We start from the raw sequence: 19,059 nt of genomic DNA, 5'->3' as shown, positions 1-19,059 counted from the left end.
ACACTTTAACCACTAATTGTAATATACAGAATAGGTAATTTTGTGTATCATCATTGGGGAAATACACCCCCTTTATCGTCCATTGTCTTATCCCTTTGGATCCCTGTATTCTTCCTCAATTATAACGCAGTGTAGTTAGATAATCAGCGTTTGTTTAACCAGCGTAGCTATTCTATAACTTTGGTATGTCAGTCTGCCTATAAAACTAAATTTTTAATAATTTATTATAATGACTAGAGCGGTGACTAGAGGCCTCTAGGAACACTTTGGAAGGAGAAAAAAAAATGGGGGTCAATTTCTTTTAAAAGCTTCACCTAAAATGAGAAAAGCTGTATTGTTACTTTCATATAAGAATTTGAAAATTGAGTACTTTTTTGAAAAAAAACCAGCAAAAATTGACAATGTTTTTTTTCATTAACTTTTGTCAATTTTAATTATGGTTACCTTTGTTCTTGTTAATTGTTTAATTATATAGTTGTTTCATAATTATAAAGGAATTCAATATATCTATAAAAAGAATTTTATACGTTAATGGTAATATATATTTATTAATAAGAAATAATCCAGCGTTTTAGTTGATTTGCTATCAAACATTTTGTTGAGTTCAAGGTGTCTTTAATTGTCTATCATAAAATGCAAAACAAATTCAAAAGTACATATTTTATTTCTCATATATGTATGTTCAAATTGACATCAATATAGATTGATTTACAACAAGTATAACAAGAATATTCTCATGTGAATCCTCAAATATCCATTGTAGTAAAAGAATTAGCTACATAAATCACATGAATTTGAAAAAAAAACATATATCACAAGAAGAAAAGTTCTTAACCCTTTATTTCTTAACCCATCTCTGGTTGGTATTTGTCAGGAAACAAAAGGGATAAGACATTGGTCGATAAATTGATGTACAGCTCCAATGATTATACACAAAATTACCCCTCCTATAGATTACAATTAGTGATTGATTAAGATACTTAATTTCATTCACCAAAAAATAAAATTTCAATGAAAGTCCCCCAAGTTGTTAAGCCAACAATATAAGTAAACGTCATTTTAAAACTTTGGGGACTAGTGTAATAAAGAGCCCAATGTCATCTCCCTGTCTGGGTTGGTATTTGTACTACTCTGATGTTTACATTAAAGTTTGAATTGAAAGATGAATGTGTTTACCTAATACTGATTTACATAAACTGGAGCCAACATTCTATTTTCATCTCCTCTTCATTATATTAAAGTAACAGGACCTATTTCTGCCTGTCTTTGTTTGTATGTCTCCCTATCTGTCTATGCTAAAGTATCTCGGTAATTGCTGAACCAATATGGTTCTCCTTTACAGTGTAGCTTCTTATAGAACTTGGGCAGGTTTATAACTATTTTGGGGGAGGGTTCAACGCCATCCTCTCAAGAGATATTTCCCCTGAAACTAAAATACAAAATAGGGGGGAAGAGGGGTTGAATTTAACCACTAAAACCTCAATTGACCCTGGGAGCCTCTAGGGGCATAACCTTTAGTATCAATTAAAGTTATGAAAGGTATTGAGAAATATGGCAAATACTTTTTTGTTTTTTTTTCCTCGACTCAAATACATGAAAAAACTTATCATTTTCATAATCTTTTTCCAGATAAATACATCCAGTATTTGCTCACATCTTCACTTCAAAGTAGAGTTACAAAACTCCACCAGGAAGGGAGGGGACATTTGGCTGTTTTTTACACTAGTCCCCAAAGTTTTATATTAACATTTTCTTAGTAAGTTGCATTATCAACTTGGGAACTTTTATGGTTTGTTCATTTAGTTGAATGTCCAAACTTTTCAACCGCTAATTATAATCTAATTTTGTGTATCTTTATTGTGGATGTGCATCAATTTATCCGCTATTGTCTTATCCCTGAAACTCAACAAACAAATTCATCTTTTGTCTGTGGATGATATATGTTGTGTTGGAAATGGAATCAAAATTATTTTTAGAATGTTATTATAACTGTAATTGTTTCTTCTTTGTAAAAGATGAAACATAAGCAAAATTATTTCCTCATTATACATAATTTTTCATAAGTCTTCTATTTGTAAAGGTATGTTTTTTTCCTAAATTATCTTTTAGATGAATCATTTTCCTTGTATTTTAACCTTATCTTTCATAATCATGAATTCTTTCTAGTAATTTAAGATATAGGTCCCCCCAAAAAATAGATTCTCTTTAAATAAAGAATATTAAGAAAATCTTAGTTTGCCTCAACATATGGTTTAAAGAGAGGAAAAAATATTTTTTTTCATCTGCTGGAAATAATCCTATTCTTACAACTTTTCATTTTTACAAAATATAATTTTCTTTTTATTGCAAAAAAGTGTCTGAAAATATTTTCTTTTATTTTCCATTCTGGCTATTCCGAAACCGATTAATATCCGCTGGATAAGAACCGGTTCTCAGACATGCTGAAAAATCATATATACCATTGTATTACACACAATTTTCCATGAATTAACTAAATGAAAATCATAAAATTAATACAAGTTTTGTTAGCCCGAGCCTTCACAACTTGTTGCTAGCGAAACTGGTTTTAATCTTATAGATTTTCATCTTCATATCCGCGGAAAGCTGTCTATAGTACGATGCGAAGAATAACTACTCTTTTATTTTTAGGAAAGAAAGGTTGGTTCAGCTGGTCATAAGATGGAAACTCATATAGATGTTATAAAACTCCTAGCTCAGTCTTGAAAAAAATGCAATGCAAATGAAAGCTGCCAGTTGAAGCAAGAACCGCCTCCTCCTATTGGTCAGATTCTTGACTCATCAACCAGCCTGTTTTGCCTGCCAACCAATCACAAGCTTGCTTTTGTTATTTGTGGATCAAGATCAACCAATGAGAATAAGCAAATCATATTTCAACATCTAATAGCGAGTTTGGAATTAACAGAAAAATCTATCCTAGTATTATCATTATCAAATTTAGTTGCTTGTTTGTTTTAAGGGTTGATTGTTATAAAATATGGTTCTTTAAGCATTTTATTAATTCATAAGTAATAACAACATAACAAGTTTTTAAAACACTTCAGGAACCATTAATAGGCTGAGCTTCGAGTCAGCTGATTGTTGAATTTCATTATTAGTTTGTTTCCTAGTTTAATTCAACATTTTGCTAGATTAATTCATTTATTTAATCTATAGAATCTAATTTTATCTTATTCTGACTGTTTTTAATTATATTAAAAGGCAATAGAAAAAAAAAACTGGAGCTTTTATGGATACTACCTACCCTCTGAAAATTAATAGTAATAATAGTTTTTAGATGTTAACTTAAAATTAAACTCAAAAAAGATTATGAAAATGTATTATTATTTGTCTCCAGTTAGAACTTTGGGATCTAGTGCGGTTCACAGTCGAATGTTCCTGGTAACGATTATTTTTTTGGAGATACTCGTTACCAGGAATATTCTACCATGAACTGCACTAGATTCAAACTTTGAAAAGTAGACTTGGTGAAATATCCCGTCCTTGATCAGAGATCTCAGAGTATTTATCTTTCCAGTGTGGCTTCGAAACCGATTAATATCCGGTGGATGAAAACCGGTTCTCAGCCATACTGAAAAATTATTTATAGCATCGCAGCATATCAAGTTTTCTACAAATAACAAAATGTACAATCATAAAATTAAACCAGTTTTTTTCGCCCATGCCTTCGGCATCTAGGGGGCTAAAATACTGATTTTAATCTTATAATTGAACATTTTTATATCCGCGGAAAGCTGACTATAATACGATGCAATAAATAACTATTCCTGTCCCTAATATTTGGTAACATGCATTTATAAAATTGAGTTTCAGCTTGATGTTAAAAAAACCACATGATATTCATGAATAAAAAAAGAAGAGAAAAAAGTTACATTTTTAACTTGACATTTTTTTTCAACAAGATCAAATTTTTATGTTAATACTAGGGTTGGCATTCCGAATCCAGATTCCGCCCAATTTTTAGTCAATTTTGGAATCCGAAATCCGTTTTTGAATAGCGGATTCGGATACTTAATTGGTAGGCTAAAATTAGCATCTTGAGGTTTTTTCTTTCAATTCCGCCTTTTTGAAGGCAAAGATTATCATCATTATATATAATATCTTTTAAAATCTGGTTCGATTCTCGGAAGTGAATTATAAAGAACACCAAGAACATTAATTTTTAGGACATATGTAGCAATTAAATTTTTAATTTTAAATAAAAGCCTTTCAAAATATTGCTGGAATCCGAATCCGGAATCCGCCAAAAATAAAAATCCGGAATCCGCCTTTTTTTTGGACGGATTCTTGTAAGAATCCGAATCCGAATCTGGTCCAAAAATTTGATGGATTGCCATCCCTAGTTAATACTTAATACAACAGGGTGTTCTTGTTCTCTTTAGGAAAAAACAAAAAAATTAGGCATCTTGTTTTACTTATTAGTGAAATGAGCTTAAAAACTAACTGTTTGTGACTAAATATTGTATGCAAAATTAATATAGTTTAGAAAAAATGCTTTTTTAATAAAAAATCTAAAAATAAACAGGGGTGTATATTCTGCACGGGATCCCCAACTAAAAGGGGGGTAGAGAAAAAAATAAAAAAATAATGAGTATAGAAAATATTTTTTTTGCATATTTTTACCTTTCTTTGGGGAAAAAACTAGAAAAATATGTGGGAGGGGGGAAAAATTAGTACTTAAAACAATTGTCCAGTTTTTCTCCCTTCTTAGTAAAAAAAACTATGGGGGGAGGGGGGGGTAGAAATTTTGCAGCCGGGAAAAAAATAAATCTCGTTCAGAGTAAACACCCCTGAAAATAAATCAAAATAAATTATGTGTCAAAAAATAAATTTCTGACAGTACCTAGCATTCTTAGCATACCTGTAACTTTTTAAAAACACATTAATACTTAAATACTTTTACACTTTTCAAAAAAATGACATTTTAATCAGGTAAAATGATTATTAATAAATTCTTTTGCTTTTTTAAAATTGTATGTAGGGTTTGGCCGGATATCCGGCTATTTTCAATACCCAATCGGATATTCGGTATTAAAAATCAGCCGGATATCTGGTATTAGAAATCAGCTGGATATCCCGTCTTTGGTATCTGGTATCCGGCCCAACCCTAATTTTATGGCAACTTAAATCTTTTAATTTTATGATTTGAGAAAGGCTTTTGACTGTGTCAGCATATTTAGTATGGATGAAAATAAAAAAAATACAAATCTTACTTAAAATTAACAATTTCTTTTACACTCTGGGTCGCAATTTAAATGGACCAATTAATTTTCGTTATTTTATGTTCATTGACAATCAAGAAAAAGATAATTTAAACAAAAAGTAAAGAAGATTTTGTAAATTTTATGCAGATTTTTTGTATTATTTGTCAATCAGTATTTTATGTCTTTATCTAAATTTATTAAGTATGATAGCATTTTTTTTTTATAAAAACTTGAAACCTTTCTGTAAATTTATTTCTGAGCATTTATTTAACATTTTCTGCACTAAAATCACTTATTATCAATTAGAAAAAAATTTAAAATTATAAGACTTTTCTTTCAATTTTCCCTGTATGGCTTCGAAAAATCATGTATAGCATCGTATTACAGACAATTTTCCAAGAATAAAAATCATTTAATTAATAATACCAGTTTTGTTAGCCTGGGCGTTGTTCCTCTGTGTTATAACAAAACTGGTTTTAATCTTTTAATTTAATTTTAATATTCGCGGAAAGCTGTCTAAAATACGATGCTATGATTTTCAATAGTTACCTCACTCACTTTTTTATCTAAAAAAAACAAAAATCAGTTTAAATTGATATATGTTTGTTAATTAGAGTTAATATGACTGTGTGATAGATCAACTAATAACGATTAATAGACTTTTCAGTGTGGCTTTAAAACCGATTAATATCCGCTGGATTAGAACCGGTTCTCAGTTATACTTTAAAATCATGTATTGCATCGTATTATAGACAATTTTCTACAAATAGTAAATGAAAAATCATAATATTAATACCAGTTTATTTAGCCTGGGCCTTCGGCCTCTATTGGCTAACAAAACCGAAATTGATTAATTTATCGTTTTCCTATCCGCGGAAAGCTGTCTATGATACGATGCGATAAATTCCTATTAGTATCTTTTTATTTGAGAAGAATCAGGATAAAACTATTGTTTTCAAAAATAAAGTTTACTAAAAATCAAAACCAGCAAAACAATATACTGGTTTGTTTAAAACCAGTTTTACTTTAAGAAAAAAACTAGTTTTTTTTATAACATATGCCAGTATATATAAAATTGTTACATCTAAAAACCGGTTCTGTTAATGCTAAATGTGTTAGGTTGAGAGTCTTATTTAAATAATAAATTATAATATGTAAATGTGACATCAATGTTTAGATCACACACACCACTCTTTAGTAGGGTTGGGCCGGATATCCGGCCAGATGCCGGATATTGAAAATGTCAAGATATCCGGCCAGATAACCGAATATCCGGCATTAGAAATAAGCCGGTTACTGGTATCCGGATATTTTCAATATCCGGTATCCGACCGGATATCCGGCCAGCCCTACAGTCTTTAGTGTAATTAAGAGAGAGTTATCATAATTAATATTAATATTATATGTATGTTGAAATAAATAATATATCATTGTACTTATTCATTTATCATGCTTGTGAGGTTGTTTAATTTAAATCATTAATTTTATGTTCGTTTTCGCGGATTAATAATTCAATTTTGTTAAATCCAGGGAGGTAGGGGACATTGGCCTGTTTATTACACTAGTCTCCAAACATTTATAGTAACGTTTTCTTAGTCATTTAACTTTGGGAACTGTTATTGAATTTTGTTTCGTAGGTTGAGGGTCCTAACGTTTCAACCTCTGATCTTAAGAAATTGTAATTTTGTGTATGATCATTGAGGATGTTCATTGTTCATCAATTTATTGTCCATGTCTTATCCCTTTAGATCCCTTTGTTAAATTGTATTTTTATTACTCTAGACTTTCTCAGCTGTTTGTTTTCAAGCCTAAACTTATAGAATCTATGCTGACGTTGTGTAAAAGTAACGAAAATTGGTGAAAAAAAGAATGAAAGTTCGAATTCTGCTGTTATATTTTGCTGTCAAACATTTAGAGAAACAGTCCGAATTCCTTCCTATTGTACAGTGTGTTTCATAGCTGCCATAGCTGACTAACAATCCTCTAATTTTAATGTGACAGCACTATAACATAATTACACTAGAACCAGTCCTTAAGTCTTTCCTAAGAACTAATTTGTTGGAACAAGACGAGAAAAACTTTCCGCTGTAATCCCAGCTATCTTGCTTAAAATACCACATAACAACCACCCCCTGAATTTTAACAGTTCAGAGGTAGATTCTTAAAAAAAATTGCCACACTAATCGCTTAGTGGGGCAAAATTGTTTTAAGAATACACCTCAGAAATATTTCTAGCTTTATTGAACTATGTAGGGCTCTTTACTACACTGCTTGGCAAAACATAATTTAAGGCATAATTCGTTTAATTTTTGTAGATTTTTAATGTGATTTTGGTTGATTTTTCACGAAAATAATTTTGCCCCACTTAGCGATTAGTAGGGCAAATTTTTTTTAAGAATACACCTCAGAAATATTTCTAGCTTTATTGAACTGTGTAGAACTCTTTACTACAGCTTGGCAAAACATAATTTAATGCATATAAAGATGAGCCTTTTACAAACGTTTACTATTGTCCATTAACTTATTACAAAATTGGCCATCTTTATCGACTAATGGCTAGCTTCTTAAATAGTTATCTATCATAGTTTATAGACAGTTTTCCGCTTTATTAAAATAAAAATATACTAAGATTAAATCGGTTTTGTTCACCCTGAGAGGCTGAAAAGTTTTGATGAATTTTAAGTCAGTTATTGGAATGCAAATTGATATGCCTGCAAGCTGCGGTTGGCTTCGAATTTGGCGGTCCAGCATGTAAAATATTGTACCCATGCGAGCTGAAGTTAGATGGTGATTTCCCAATCGATCATATCACCCTTTTGCTTTATTTAATCAAGAGTCTATCCTATTTTTATTAAGTCTGCAGTCAGTAAAAAGGTATTTTTTAGCGTTATTAGTCAAATGCACTCATTAAGTCAAACTTTTCTTAATTATGGACCATTTCACAAAATATATTTGGTTATAACAGGGGTGTATATTCTGCACAAGATTCATTTGTTTCCCCTGCTGCAAATTTTATTATTTTTTTCCCTCTTAGTTTTTTTCCAGCAAGGAAGGAAAAAATAGTTTCAGAACTCTTTATTTTATTCATATTATCCCCCCTCCCACATTTTTCTTTCAGCTTTTTTCACTAAGGAGGGGAGAAAAATGGCAAAAAAATTAATTTCTCTTAATTTTTCCATTTTTTTCCCCCAACCACATATTTTTTTACCCCCCCCCCCCCCCCCCCCAGAGCAGGGTCAATTTGCAGAATATACACTCTGGGTTATAACTAAGAATACTTTGACTTAATAAGCGCATTTGTTTATAACCAAACTGTATGGAATTAAGCGTAAGAAATGACCTGTATAATGTAATATGATGTTACGTAAAAAAAGTAAGTTGAAATTAATTTGATTCATACCCATAAAATTATACCCAAGGGTTAATGGGTAAACCATTAGACAAATGAGATGGGAGATTGTTAGACATTAATATTAGGATCTTGGAATAAAGTTATAAAAAGTATTCATCATTAAATAGGAGATTACCAGGGACGTCCAAGCTTTTTATTTTAAGAGGTTTCAAAGGGGTAATCTAATGCATTCTTGGACATCTATGGAGATTATTTTGTACAGTTCACATAGAAAGAAGGATGAGAATATTTTTCAGAAATAACAATTTTTTAAAAATGAAAACTGAAACTGTGGCAAATGAAGATTTCAGGTATGATCGATCAGTTACATATAATATACATACAGCCAACAAGCGAAAATAATCTAAAATAATAAATTTTTTGTTGAGGGGAGGTCAATTCTATTAAGTGTGGCCCCCCCCCCCCAACGATAGCTGAAAATCACGTATAAGTTTCGTGATTTTTTCCCCCGAATTGATTTTGTTGTTGGTTGTTGTTGTTGTAGCCATGATTCTCTGAAGTTAGGACTCAGATGCACATGGAGATTTTGTTGTTGGTAAAAGTTGGGTATGATGTTGAAGTGAACTTTCTCTATGATTAACAAGGGAGGTGTATCTACCCCCCTGGCAAAATTTAGGGGAGTGGGTACTCCTAAAGGTGGGGGAAAAGCTTAATAACAAAATGTTTTTTATAGGGGGGGGGGGGGGGATAATGCAATCGTCTTGTAATCAATGCACTTACAATCCGAATTTCGTTATGAAACTTGGTATGAGTATTGAGTAATCCTTGGTAGGTCTATTTTCCCTAAATCGAACAGAAAGTTGGAAAAGTAAAGTCAGGCGGCTCAGCCGTTAAGCCCTTTTTGACTATTTTCAGGGCAAATCCGTCACAAGCCCTATATACACATCATACCCTTTGCCGCTCAGAGACGTTTACAACTGGTTCTAGCCGGCAGCCGCTGGTACTAGAAATATAAAAAAATTGTATCATTTCACACGAGTTCAAGCAAAAATATGTTTCAAAAAGTTGATTCCTTCGTAATTAATGATAGATTTGACCTATAAATAGCCAAAAAACGGCTGAGCTGTAAGCCGTTATACTTTTCTAACTTTGTTCGATTTTGGGAAAATAGACCTACCAAGGATAACTCATGCCATGTTTTATGATGAAATTCGGGTTATAGGTGCTATTTGCGCATTGATTACAAGATGGTTGCATTACCCCCCCCCCCCCCCCAATTAATCTACCCTAACATAAATAGTTATTTATTGCATCCTATTATAGAAAGTTTTCTGCGGATTTTAAAATGAAAAATTAAGATTAAAACCAGTTTTGTTTGCCTCGAAGGCCCGGGCAAACATTACTGGTATTTATTAAATGATTTTTATTCTAATATTCACGGAAAATTGTCTGCAATACGGTGCTAGAAATGATTTTCAGTATGACTGAGAGCCGGTTCTAATCCAGCGGATATTAATCGGTTTGGAAGCCATACTGGAAAATATATTTTCTAGGGATCCTAGTAACGGAAAGCCAGCAGGCAAGGAGGAGAACAACAACCTACCACCAACTATTGAGCACCAAAAAGGTTAAGCATAAATGATATATTATTAATTGGATATTACACCAGATTATCATGTACTCTAATATAGTGAAACTTGTAGCTGTCTAAAATAACGATCCAGAACAATATTCCAGCAGTTAGCTAGATCCTTTTTTTTACACAGAGGCAGACGGATTGACACGTTTTACTTTTATACAATGATATGTGTGTTTCCTTGGATTTGTATTATAAATAGATAAGTTTGACGTCAAATGTGTCTAATAAGTCAAACTTACACAATTATCTCTTCATAATAATTTCTTAATTGAAAATTAGCCCGTACCGTAATATGATATTTAATAATTTAGTTCTTCGGATATGCAATTTTATGGACAGTACTGTAGAAAACATTGGTGTTCAAAGTTTTATAATCTCGTTATCTTATTTGGGCACTTTTACTGCATTTTATTGGTTATTTTAAAACTCGTAGTATCCAAACATTTCAACCAATATTTCGAATGTACAGAAGGGGTAATATTGTTTGTCATCATTGAGAATGTATAATGTATTATATTAATATATCATACATTGTCTTATTCCTTAAGATCCCTGTAAAAATAGCATTCTTGGACCAGTCTAACACTATAAACGGTCTATGTTCCATCCACTCTTTGAAGAATTCTATCTTGGATTTAAATTTACATATTCTCATCAAATTCTATGCATTTTTCATAAAATAAAGGAATAGTTATTTCTTTCATCGTATTATAAACCGCTTTCCGCGGATATAGAATGTACAATTATAAGATTAAAACCAGTTTTTTTAGTCCCGAGGTGCCGAAGGCATGTGCTAAAAAACTGGTATTAATCTTATGTATGTTTGTAGCTTATTATTTAGATATTCCTGAAGAGACTGGCACTGTCGTAGCAGAGAAGAGGAACTACGAGACTGCATTAGGTAAATAAGGAATATAATTTTCAGCACAAAAAAGAAAAAAAGATTTTTCTCTGCTGTTATGAAAGATAGTTGACTGAATTTTGCTGTGAAGATTTCTTAACCATTTAACATCTTCTTGATAACTCACTATATAGGACGCCAGTCTGTTAATTGCGTTGTATTATTACAAAATTTGGATCTACTGCAGTTCACGGTAAAATATTGCTGGAAATCTTCAGTGAATCTTTCCCCTGTGCATAATTGGTTCTTGGCTATTCCAGATTATTTGTAGGCCTTTTTATGCCGCTTAAAATGGTGTGCGGGTATGATATGTACGTTCAGCCGTTTGGCAGCTAGCAGCCTTTAAAATTCTTAGATTTTTGGAAATATTGCTTACCAGCAATATTTTACCATGAACTGCAGTAGATCCCAAAATTGTTTAAAAGGGGACTATATACGAATGTGAGCAAGTTATGATGCAGCTGTGATGTTACTCCTTTTATAAGCCTGGGGAAAATAGTTTTTGTTCATACAAAAGAAAACTAATCCATTGAGATAAACAAACTTTTCATCACTTGCCTTCTTTCATGCATAGTCCCCTTAAATATGTTGTCAATTATAATGTTTAGGTTCTCCAGTAGGAGCGAGTACACCTAGCATCAATGAAAATGAAGAACCAGAACCACTAGCTAAGTTTCCTAAAGAGGACATTCCAGCTAATAAGATTTCTAAAGAGGGCGTTCCAGCTACTAAGATACCCAAGGAGGACTCTCCAACTGCTAATATTTCTAAAGAGGACATTCCAGCTACAAAGATTTCTAAGGAGGACGCTCCAACTGCTAATATTCTTAAAGAGGACGTTCCAGCTACTAAGATTTCTAAAGAGAGCGTTCCAGCTACTAAGATACCCAAGGAGGACTCTCCAACTGCTAATATTCCTAAAGAGGACATTCCAGCTACAAAGATTACTAAAGAGGACATTCCAACAACTAAGATATCTGAGGAGGAGAAGATTCCTAAAGAGGACGTTCCAGCTGCTGTTGAAGGGAATAAAGAAGCTACAGGTTAGTTTATATTAAATATAGTTGTAATGGGTTTGCATATTCAATTTTATGTCTTAGTTATGAGTGCGGATTTAAATGTTAAGAAAAAAAGTTTCTTCAGCTGCAATTTTTTACTTTTGCTGTCATCTTATAAAGGATGCTGTGTAAAGAAAAATTCGCCAAATAGACAACCAACTATTTAATTACACGACCTTTGGAAGTCCTAACTGTCCAGCTGTAAGTATCATTTTATTAGATTACATGAAAATTTGGTTCAACATCCAGGTATGGGGGGGGGGGGTAATGAGTAATCCTTGGTAGGTTTATTTTCCCTTAATCGAACGAAAAGTTGGAAAAGTAACGGCTGGCGGATCAGCCGTTTAGCCGTTTTTTTGCCTATTTTCAGGGCGGATTCATCATTGTTGCTGTCGGAACAAACCTTTCTCAGTTCCCTTGTCATTATATCCATATATTATATATCCATTATAGTAACTTGTTTTCAGGTAAAGATAGAGAACTGATGGTATTATGTGGTTGCTGTCGAAACAAACCTTTCTCAGTTCCTCTATTTGGCTGCAAAGAGGTAAGATAATATATTAGTTTACCATTAAAGTAAAAACAATAGAAAGGAAAGAGTTTAAATAACTGTCCCCTTGAACCCTGTGACGACTTTCAATTCGGTCTTTAAATATCAGTCTATAGCGTCGAAAATATTGACATTGCCAAGTTGCTACAAAAGAGCCGAAAGGATATTGCTTATAGACGATAAAGGTCCCAAAACTGGATCCAGGTAGTTATCTGGATTATATATAAATACTAGGGTTGGCAATCTGAATCCGAATCAAATTTGACTATTTATGATCACTATGCACGTAACAAGTGTCAAGACAGCTGGTGGCATTCTTATTTGATTTATTAGGCCCTTGTGGCCTCCAAAACAGGTGTCTCCCAAAATTTAATTAATCCAATAACATTTTAGGGTCACTATGTGTGTAACAAGTGTAAGAAAGCTGGTGGCATTCTTCTCAGCTGTCCAAAATGCTTTGATCCGGTAGGTAATACAAGATATGTTGGGGGGGGGGGGGGGGGGGCAAGGTCATCTAGGCACTGATTACTCTTCCAAACCCTCTTAATTTGAAATGAATTGAAATTAAGTGTGTGGGTAGTTTTTTTTGTTTGCTAATGATTTGAGGTTAGGTTAGGTAATGTTATATAAAGTACCTACTGTGTAGCCCTGCATGGTAAAGGGCACCGCCTTTATAGTGGTAAGGAACAATGAAAAATACCTCCCCACTTATTTTCAAGTAAGGGAAGGTGTTACAGAAAAGGAAATGAACTATCTAGTTTACTCTAATTTGAGATCCAATGGATTTGATTATGATTCTATCAATAGCAAAGCTATATAAAAGTAACAGTTTGTTTATCTGTATCTTACTTCCCCTACCTTAAATGACACTAGAGGCCCCTAGGGGCGTAGATTCTGTAGTCATCTATCAAATCAAAGATAAAGATTTGAGGAGAATCTAAAAAAATGTTTATAGAACAAACTAGTAAACAGTTTTCTGTACGAAATAATTTCTGTTGTAAATAGATATGAGAATAGTTATTTCTCGTATCGTATTATAAACGGCTTTCCGCGGATATAGAATGTACAATTATAAGATTAAAACTAGTTTTTTTAGCCCCGTGGTACCGAAGGCACCGGCTAAAAAAACTAGTTTTAATCTTATGATTGTACATTTCTATATTCGTAGAAAACTGGATATAATACGATGCTAGACATAGTTTTTTCGTATGGATGAGAACCGGTTCCTATCCACCGGATTCGAATGAATACGAGAAAAAGGTTTATACAAAACTTTTTTCAATTTTCTCGTTCTTGGAGATGTTTTGAAAACTTTACACAAAAAAGGTCCCGAGGTTTGCTCGGGGACAGGGACAAAAGTGCTTAAAAAACACCAGGGATCTAAAGGGATAAGACAATGGCCAATGATGATGATACACAAAATTACCCCTTATGTAGATTACAATTATTATTTAAAATGTTTAGACATTCAACTAAATATAACATCAAATCAATATTCCAAAAGTACCCAAAGTTGTTAAGTCAATTGATAAGAAATAGTGATTGTAAAAGTTTGGGACTAGTATAATAAACAGCCCAATGTCCCCTACCTCCCTATAAAACACACAGGGTACATTAATTTAAAGGTCAGGTACCTTTTCCTAGAGGCGATTTCTCTTGGGAGGGTAGATTAAACCTCCTCCAAAATAGTTATAACCCTTCACTGCTTCGCTTTAAAGGAGAACCGTATCGGTTCATCAGATAGTTAGATCCTTCGCTACAGACAAAAGCTTACCAGTTTATCCAATTTGATATTTGTCCCATCCTCATAGTATTGGGATTTATTTTATCTGTATTGAAGTTTCCAAATATATTTTCTTTTCAAAGGACAAATTATAAATTCAATTTCTATAAAATTGTTTCTTTTTATATATTTTATTTTTATTCTTTGAATTTGTTTTGTATAGTTTTTTTATCGCGTTGTATTATAGACAGCATTCCGCGGATACTAAAAAAGATAACAATAAAACCAGTTTTGTTAGCTTAAAGCGGCCGAGGTTCCGGCCTAAAAAAACTGGTATAAAAGGGGGGGGGGGGCTTAATGCAACCATCTCGTAATCAATGTATAAATGGCACTTAGAATTCGAATTTGGATCTGAAATTTTGCATGAGTAATCCTTGGTAGGTCTATTTTCCCTAAATCGAACAAAAAGTTGGAAAAGTAGCGGCTAACGGCTGGCGGCTCATCCGTTTAGACATTTGTTGGGTATTTTCAAGCGAAATCCATCACGAAACATCTCTCCACATAATGCTCTTTTCCGATCCAAAACGTTTTCAAACGGTTCTAGCCGGAAGTTGCTGGTACTAGAAATCTAAAAATTGTTTTTTTGTATCATTTCACATGATTTAAAGCAAAAATATGTTTCAAAAAGTTGATTTCTACGTAATTTATGAAGATTTGCCCAAGGATTACTCATGCACAATTTCAGATCAAAATTCGAATTTTAAGTGCCATTTATACATTGATTACGAGATGGTTGCATTAAAACCCCCCCTCCCCTATATGATTTTATTTTCATATTCTTGGAAAAATGACTGTAATACGATGTTATACACGATTTTCAGTATGGCTGAGATCTGGTTTTAATCCTGGGGATATTAGGGTAACGCGGGGTAATTCCGGTCAATTTTTTTCTTCAACTTAAAAAAAAACATACTTCCCAAAAACTTTTTCCGGTTTTTAAGAGTGCAAATGAACGATATGGCAATAACGAAGAAGCCTGTCTTGGTCCCATTAAGATCTCGCAACTAGAAGTCGGTCAAAAATCGGTTTAAAGGGCGGCGGTTGGCCTATACCGGAATAGCCCCACCGGTGGGGCTATTTCGGTCAGTTGACTTTGGGGGGGTGGAACACCCCCTTAAAGTATTTTTTTTTTAATTTTAAACTATGAGTAGAAAGCTGAGGTCATTAGCTTTCTAACAGTACTAGTCGCATGCAGATCAGACAATTTTTTGACAACATTTTCCCCATTTTAAAAAAGTCGGTAAAATCGCAAAAAAAAACATCAATTTTTTTCATGCAAACTTTTAAAAAAAAATCATACTTTTTATTATATGATCAGGTTTTTTTAAGCTTTATACATAAATTAGAGGCAATTTCTGATTCGCAGGTCTTGGAATTTCTTGAAAAAAGTGATTTTTTCCAAAAAAAATTTTAATTTTAAAAATCCTGCCAGTTTTGACAGCAGTTTTTGATACAGTTTTTCTTGTCTCAAATTGGCTAGGATTGACCTACAAGGGTGGTTAAGGTGTCTAAAGATGCAAAATTACATGCCTGACAATTAACTCGAAATGATATGGGGTCTAACTCTAATATTTCAACACATTTTATGCAACAGGAATTTTGAAAATGCAAAATTTTGAATATGTACTCTAAATCTTGGAGATAGAACCCATATCCTGGGGAGTTTTTGTTAGGACATGCAAAGAGCTTTCTATAGACACCTTAAACACCTTTCTAGCTTAATCCTAGCCGATTTGACATAAAAAATCCAAACCGCGCAAAAATCGCGAACACCCTCTTATACGAAAAAGATGTAAGAGTTTCATATGGAATTTAAAATCTTCTAGCGGTCTTTCTATTAGACATACCCCTTCTTACATGAGCCAATGCAGCTGATACATCTTCAGGCAAATATTTAAGGCGTTCCTTTGGGTGATATACTCTTCCCATTACTATAAAAATGTGTCTGAAAAATTTTAAATGTCTTTACAATTTGAAAAGCTTAGGCAACAAAACATGACATAATACAAGCAGTAAAATGACTAATAATGTACATCTAACAACAGGCAAGGGAAGGTTAAAGCCTTTGTCATGCATTGAGGTTGTTCATGCTTCCAGATCACCTGAAAAAAAAGTTAGGGTATTATAAATTTATAAATACAGTAATAAAAAAAAAGTAAAAAAAGTGACCGGAATAGATCATATTTTTGAGACGAAAAAAAAATTATGAAAAAATCAAGTTAGAACAACACCTCCAATTGCAAACGATAAATCAATGCCATATCTTTCATTTTACAAAAACCCGTGGGTCAATAGGACTTACCATTTTTTCACAATTTTAGGTTGAACATGGCCTATTTTGAAATTTTTTTTTTGCAAATTTTTTGCAACTTTTTGAGGGCAAAAATCATAGAAGGAGTGATCTGACAAAAATTTGCTGAAGTAAGAAATGAAAGTATAGGCAATAAACTACAACTTTGCTTTTCTGAAGATCTCTCGCAAACGTTTAGAACACCGTTAAAAAACGGTTTTAAAAAAGTTAGTCGAGTGACCGGAATTAGACCCCCCTACCGCATTTACCCCGCGTTACCCTAATCAGTTTCGAAGCCATACTAGAAATAATGTCCCTTGTTAGCTTTAAAAATTTTTTTTATCGATCCATATATTATTGCTTGAATGATGCACCAGATTTTCATGTACTCTTAAGGGGGGGTGCGTAATGACATCTTATCTTAAACAGTGAGCAAAAGGGTCTAAATAGTAAGCTAGATTCATGAAATTTGGTATATAAGCCCAAACCTATAGGTATTACATCTAAATGGCAAAAAAATTAATTTTTGATTTTTAGTTTAGGTTAATTAAGAAAAACCTTGTGGAAATGGGGTTTTTAGGCCTTTTTGGATCTATTTTGATGTAGAAACTTACCTACCTTTAATTGTTTTTTTATTAGGTTTTTTTGTTGAATACACTGTGTCTATAGGTACACAAGGACATTATTTAAGATGAATCAGCTCAGCAAGTCAGGGACCAATCCCAGAGGGCTAGGGGGGATGCTCACAGGGGTTAAGTGCGGTTAGAGTACATGAAAATCTGGTGCTTCATTCAAGCAATAATATATCGATCGATAAAAAAAAATATTTTTAGTGAAACAGGTATCTGGCTAAAATGATGATTCCCCCTTTCATCCCCTTACCTCATTTCCCCACCTTCATATGGATGAACAAACTGACCAACGAAACTGAATTTCATGTTATCAACCTAAATTGACGAAATTTTCCGCTGTAATTATATCGACGTATATTCTATACCTATCTATTATTAAAAATGATATTTGTTTACCATAGGAGCTGAACGTTCAACTGACTGAGTTGGAGGAGAAACTATTTCAGCAGGTCAGAATAAATAATCTTAACCAGTGTTGCGGATCCTGGGGTGTAAATTTATGGAAAAATCTACCTAAATTTATATAAAATAGTCACTTACAAATTTTGAAATATCTGGTAACCTTGTTAAGATCAGCTGATTCACTCCCACACTCTTTTGACTTCGAGATTAAAGAATAAATATTTTTTGAAAAATTTGGTGATTTTATTTTTATTGTCAAGGATCCGGATCAAATTTGGAGGATCCGGATCCGCATACAATCAATGCGGATCCACAACACTGATCTTAACAAAGAAAACATTTTATTATACAATTATTAAAATTTATCTTAGTCACCAGATTTTAATGAGCACTTAATAGATAAAAACAAAACTTTTATATCTTTATTTATTATTCGTTAATTAGATTATTAGATTATGTTTGTTCTCATTGTATGAGGTTCTACTATTGGAAGTTAATTCGCCCCCCCCCCCCCCAATAGCAATATCTATCGGCTCGTATGGCAATCGCTAATTAGCACAGCTCAACTATTATTTTATTCTAGGGTTGGGCCGGATATCCGGTTCCGGCCGGATATCTGGCCAACGTTCGATATCCAGCAATTTACCGAATATCCGGCCGGATCACCGGATATCCGGCGTCAAAAATCAGCCGGATATCATGTAACCGGATAGTTTTAATATCCGGTATCCGGCCGGATATTGAAAATTGCCGGATATCCGGCCCAACCCTATTTTATTCACCTAGGACTGCTGTTATAAAGACCAAGGATGTAAACAAAAGCTCAGTGAAGCATTCAGGGTAAGATTAGATTTAGATTATTGGTTGAAAAGTTTGGACACTCTGTTCGGAATCAACCAATCATAATTCAAAACAAATACTCAAAGTTTTTGATCAAACTAATTGTAAGATCACGTGGGTATAAAACTTTGGGTACCAGTTTTTTAATTAACAGCCCAGTGTCACCTCCCTCCATAGATATGTTAGATATATTAAATTACCCTGAGTTGCTTTATGTGAAACTAGCGGCTTCGCCCCTAGCCTCTAGGGGCTTTGCCCCAAGAGATAATTAAAAAAAAAAATAAAGTACTACTGGTGCTGCTCTTAGTCTAATGTGTTCCCAAGGGGGGGTGAATTTTTTTTTTTTTGGAGGGGGGGGGGTCCCACCCTCCAAGAAAATAGCTTAAAATC

General features: G+C 33.1%; 2 protein-coding genes across 14 annotated transcripts in view; both read left to right on the top strand.

Moving 5' to 3' along the window:
• rdgBbeta (cytoplasmic phosphatidylinositol transfer protein 1) overlaps positions 1-6,657 on the top strand; it is a 38,124-nt gene extending 31,467 nt beyond the window's left edge. For 3 of the 13 annotated variants that reach the window (XM_080170730.1, XM_080170731.1, XM_080170729.1), the window contains one exon: positions 2,650-6,657. In XM_080170730.1, coding sequence (XP_080026856.1) covers positions 2,650-2,678 — 29 coding nt within the window. In that variant the 3' untranslated portion in view covers positions 2,679-6,657. The remainder of the gene's footprint in view (positions 1-2,649) is intronic. The other 10 variants (XR_013882097.1, XR_013882092.1, XR_013882089.1 and 7 more) reach the window with 9 other exon arrangements.
• Positions 6,658-8,853: 2,196 nt separating this feature from the next.
• Positions 8,854-19,059, top strand: part of LOC145327163 (uncharacterized) — a 32,578-nt gene continuing 22,372 nt past the window's right edge. The window contains exons 1-8 of the mRNA XM_080170728.1: positions 8,854-8,924; positions 10,128-10,201; positions 11,055-11,114; positions 11,723-12,157; positions 12,640-12,719; positions 13,116-13,187; positions 17,829-17,876; positions 18,616-18,669. Of these exons, the coding sequence (XP_080026854.1) occupies positions 8,854-8,924; positions 10,128-10,201; positions 11,055-11,114; positions 11,723-12,157; positions 12,640-12,719; positions 13,116-13,187; positions 17,829-17,876; positions 18,616-18,669 (894 nt within the window). The remainder of the gene's footprint in view (positions 8,925-10,127; positions 10,202-11,054; positions 11,115-11,722; positions 12,158-12,639; positions 12,720-13,115; positions 13,188-17,828; positions 17,877-18,615; positions 18,670-19,059) is intronic.

This window comes from Acartia tonsa, chromosome 8 (genome assembly GCF_053477335.1).
Source record: "Acartia tonsa isolate MP-2025a chromosome 8, ASM5347733v1, whole genome shotgun sequence".
NCBI lineage: Eukaryota > Metazoa > Arthropoda > Copepoda > Calanoida > Acartiidae > Acartia > Acartia tonsa.
Note: the sequence above shows the minus strand (reverse complement) of the source record. Positions and strands in the feature narration are given on the sequence as shown.